Below are 4,319 nucleotides of genomic sequence, written 5' to 3'. Positions count from 1 at the left end.
AGAATAACTACACTATTGCGATGGTTTTTGCCATACATCAACATAAATTGGCCTCAGGTATACACGTTCACAGAATTAAACATAGTATTTATATTGGAAAGGAGGCAAGATTATCATTACTGCAAATGAAACAAACCTGAGAGAACCAATTAAAAACTATTTGAAACTTTAGGAACTCCATAAAGAGGCTGGTTATAAAATCAATATGCAAAAGCAACCACTTTCATATATAAAAATAATAAACAGTACATTTAAGATAAATATTCAATTTCTAATAATCAGGAAAGGTAAGCTACTTGAGAATAAACTTTTAAAATATGCAAAATATATTCATTCACACAACCATTTACTGATAAAACTACAGTGTGTGCCAAGCAATGTTCTAAGAGTCATGTTTTTATTTATTTTATATTTATATTGAAAAGGAGGCAAGATTATCATTACTGCAAATGAAACAAAGCTGAATCAATTAAAAACTATTTAAAACTTTAGAAACTTCATAAAGAGGTTGCTTATAAAATCCCTATGCAAAAAACAACCACTTTCATATATAAAAATAAACAGCATGTAAGATATTCAATTTCTAATAATCATGAGGAAAGATAAGCTATTTAAGAATAAACTTTAAAAATATGCAAAATATATTCATTCACACAAGTATTTACTGATAAACTACAGTGTGCCTAGCAATGTTTTAAGAGTTATGTTTTTTATGATATTTATATTGAAAAGCAGGCAAGATTATCATTAATACAAATGCAACAAAGCTGAGAGAATCAATTAAAAACTATCTGAAACTTTAAAAACTTCATAAAGAGGTTGCTTATAAAATCACTATGCAAAAAACAATCAGTTTCATATATAAAAATAAACAGAACATGTAAGATATTCAATTTCTAATAATCATGAGGAAAGATAAGCTACTTAAGAATAAACTTTAAAAATATGCAAAATATATTCATTCACACAAGTATTTACTGATAAACTACAGTGTGCCTAGCAATGTTTTAAGAGTTATGTTTTTTATGATATTTATATTGAAAAGGAGGCAAATTATCATTAATGCAAATGCAACAAAGCTGAATCAATTAAAAACTATTTGAAACTTTGAAAACTTCATAAATAGGTTGCTTATAAAATCACTATGCAAAAACAATCAGTTTCATATATAAAAATAAACAGAGCATGTAAGATATTCAATTTCTAATAATCATGAGGAAAGATAAGCTACTTAAGAATAACAAAAAACAATCAGTTTCATATATAAAAATAAACAGAGCATGTAAGATATTCAATTTCTAATAATCATGAGGAAAGATAAGCTACTTAAGAATAAAGTTTAAAAATATGCAAAATATATTCATTCACACAAGTATTTAGTGATAGCCTACAGTGTGCCAAGCAATGTTCTACATTTGTTTATAATTTGTAAAAAACACATTTCAAAATAAAAAAATCCCACATCATACAAATGTTTATAATGATTAATTAATCTAAGCAACACACATACATGTTCAGTTGTAAAATGTTAAATTTCTGTGACAAATATGCTTTTTTAAATACCAAGAACATTACAGAGTTAACAAGAGTCCTACAGATAATCTAGTAGTCAATGTGTTTTTCTTAAGTCTTCACTTTAACGGTGTTATTTCAGCACAGGTAAGCAAGCAGAGTCTTTCATATGCAGGAACACCGGAATCTTTGGTTGCTACCGTATCAGCTGCCTTGCAAACAAGAAACCAACCATTTAAAAAATGTTTTAAGTGAACAACTTGCGGAACCCAGGGGTGAATAGACCTTAAGAATGCACAATTGTGAGCATTTACAACCGTCTCATGGCAACCCACTCCAGTGTTCTTGCCCGGAGAATCCCAGGGACGGGGGAGTCTGGTGGGCTGCCGTCTATGGAGTCACGCAGATTCGGACACGACTGATGCGACTTTGCAGCAGCAGCAGTAGCAGTAGCACAACCATCTCAACTGTGGCAGAAGACTGTTCATGCCCTGTTTCTGAAACGAGATCTCAAAGCAACATAGTTGAAAATAAACGATGTTAACAAAAAACTGGCATATGCACAATTTCTCCACCAATGTGTGTGTGAACCAGTTAACTTTTCCACCTGAAAGAATGCAACAAAAAACTGGACAACACGTTTCACAATCTCATTAATATTCACAATTACAGCGGCTACAACTCAGCACACTGCATCACCAATGCTGCCCAGAGCCAGTTTATACTTAAATTACGTTCTTTACCCCAAGTGAACGTTTGTCCACAGTCACTGGCCAGTGTACATATGAACGAAAATTTCTAGATTTGGGGAGAAACATGCTGCTGCAATCATCTTACTCTGCTGCTTCTGCTCCTTGACTCGGGCTTACAAACCTTTTCATGTTACTCTTTTTTTTGGTCAGTTTTCTTGCCTGTGGTGGTGGCGGTTTGGGCCTGCTGACCCTGCCCACTTGAAGAGGCTGCCTGCTGTGCTGCTCTCTGCTTTAATATCCAATCAAATGCGTAGTCATATTGGTAATTCAGGGTCCTGAAAAGACTGCGGAAAAGCTGCCTGAGGTAGGTGTAATCCGGGGCTTCCTCAAAGCGCAGTCCACGACAATAGTTTAAGTACGTAGCAAATTCTGAGGGAAATCCATTACATAAAGCTTCAATAGGTGTGGCCATCTTACTTTCGCAAATCTTTTCGTATTTTTGCTTCATTGTTGCAGTCTTTATTCCTTGCCACGGCAGGCTGCTTCTATTAAAATACATCAAAACATATCCTAATGATTCCATGTCATCTCGTCGACTCTGTTCAATACCAAGATGTGAATTGAGGCTAGCATACCGAGCAGTACCAGTGAGACTTTTCTTTTCTTTGTATGGAATGTGTTGCTTTGTCTTGCTGTCTCTGTACCTTTTGGCCAAACCAAAATCAACAAGGAATAACTGGTTTGAGTTTGAGGAAGCTGGGTCCTGAGAAGTACTACCAGACATGCCCCTTTTCCTCTTCCTTGCTTGACATTCTAAACACATATTACAGTGAGACCCAGCACCCATTAGAAAGTTATCTGGTTTAATATCTCTGTGTATAAAATCCTTTGTATGCAAATATTCGATTCTACTGATCATCTGGTCAGCTAACATAAGTACAGTTTTCATTGTGAACCGTCTTGAACAGTAATTGAAGAGCTCTTCGAGGCTGGGGCCAAGAAGATCCATGACTAGCACATTATAGTCCTTTTCCTGACCATACCACCATATGCGGGGAATGCCAACCCCGCCCTGAAGAAGCTTATAGAGTCTGCTCTCATACAGCAACTGGGGTTGTCTCGCTTTCTGAGGTTCTAGCTTCACTGCCACTTCCTCACCGTTGGTGATATTGATCGCCAAATAGACTTTCCCGAAGGAGCCAGACCCAATCTTTCTTACCAGCTTGTATTTCCCTCCAGCAATGAATTCGGACCTGGAGCCACTGCTGCTCGCCATTCTTCGAGACAAAGATGGAGGCTGGGGCTAAACCCGGACACCTCTGAGGAGAAGATAGAGGCCTCGAGAGCTCGTCCACCGAGCAAAGCAGCGGAAGCCGGCAGGAAACCGAAACCGCTGGCTCTTTCTTGGGATTACAGACCCCAAAATAGGCCAAGCAGAACCGGATCACTGCTGCCGTCAGTTTCTTTTGGCCAAGCCGCTGATGGTTGAGGGGGTTCTCGAGGTTACTAGGTTTCTGGTGGTTGCCACCTCTGCCTCACTTTCTCAGTGAAAAAGGCGAGCACTGAGTTAGGCCGCGAAACCGCTGCCACGGGCTCGAGGGACTTCCGTTACACCACAAACGCCACCATCTCGGGAGTCCGGCACCAGCCAACCCAATATGTCTCCAGCTCCCAGAAGCCTCTTCTGCAGCGCGGGGCATTCTGGGAAAGGAATCTGGGAGTCTTATATTTTTAACGTACAAATTCTGCTGGGAAAATAAATGAAGGCAAATAACTAGAAAAACTGGGTTCCCAAGGGGAAAAAATATTCGTTTCCCCAGAAACTTATTTATCTTGTAACTTCATTTAGATTCCTCAGAACTTATTCATCTTATAACTGGAAGTTGGTACCCTTTGACTAACAGTCCCCCATTTCCCCTTTCCCGCAGTCCCTAGCACCCACCATTCTACCCTGTTTTTATGAATTTGGCTTTTAGGTTCCACATATAGTACCATCCATCTTGTCAAAAATAGAATTTCCTTCTTTTCTATGGCTGAATAATATTCCGTTATACACATATAAAAATAAGCTACTTAAAAATTAACAGGTTTTTCTCCACATCCTCACCAACACTT

The 4,319-nt window shown here is 37.8% G+C and overlaps 1 protein-coding gene across 1 annotated transcript; it reads right to left on the bottom strand.

Moving 5' to 3' along the window:
- Positions 1 to 1,526: 1,526 nt before the first annotated feature.
- Positions 1,527 to 4,319, bottom strand: LOC613515 (casein kinase I). Its single transcript, XM_010821679.4, is given in 2 exon segments — positions 1,527 to 2,408; positions 2,410 to 4,319. Coding segments are annotated over 2 exon segments (1,134 nt in total). The 5' UTR covers positions 3,481 to 4,319; the 3' UTR covers positions 1,527 to 2,345.

The sequence above is a fragment of the Bos taurus genome, chromosome X (genome assembly GCF_002263795.3).
Source record: "Bos taurus isolate L1 Dominette 01449 registration number 42190680 breed Hereford chromosome X, ARS-UCD2.0, whole genome shotgun sequence".
NCBI lineage: Eukaryota > Metazoa > Chordata > Mammalia > Artiodactyla > Bovidae > Bos > Bos taurus.
This window is presented reverse-complemented; position numbering and strand designations above follow the sequence as displayed.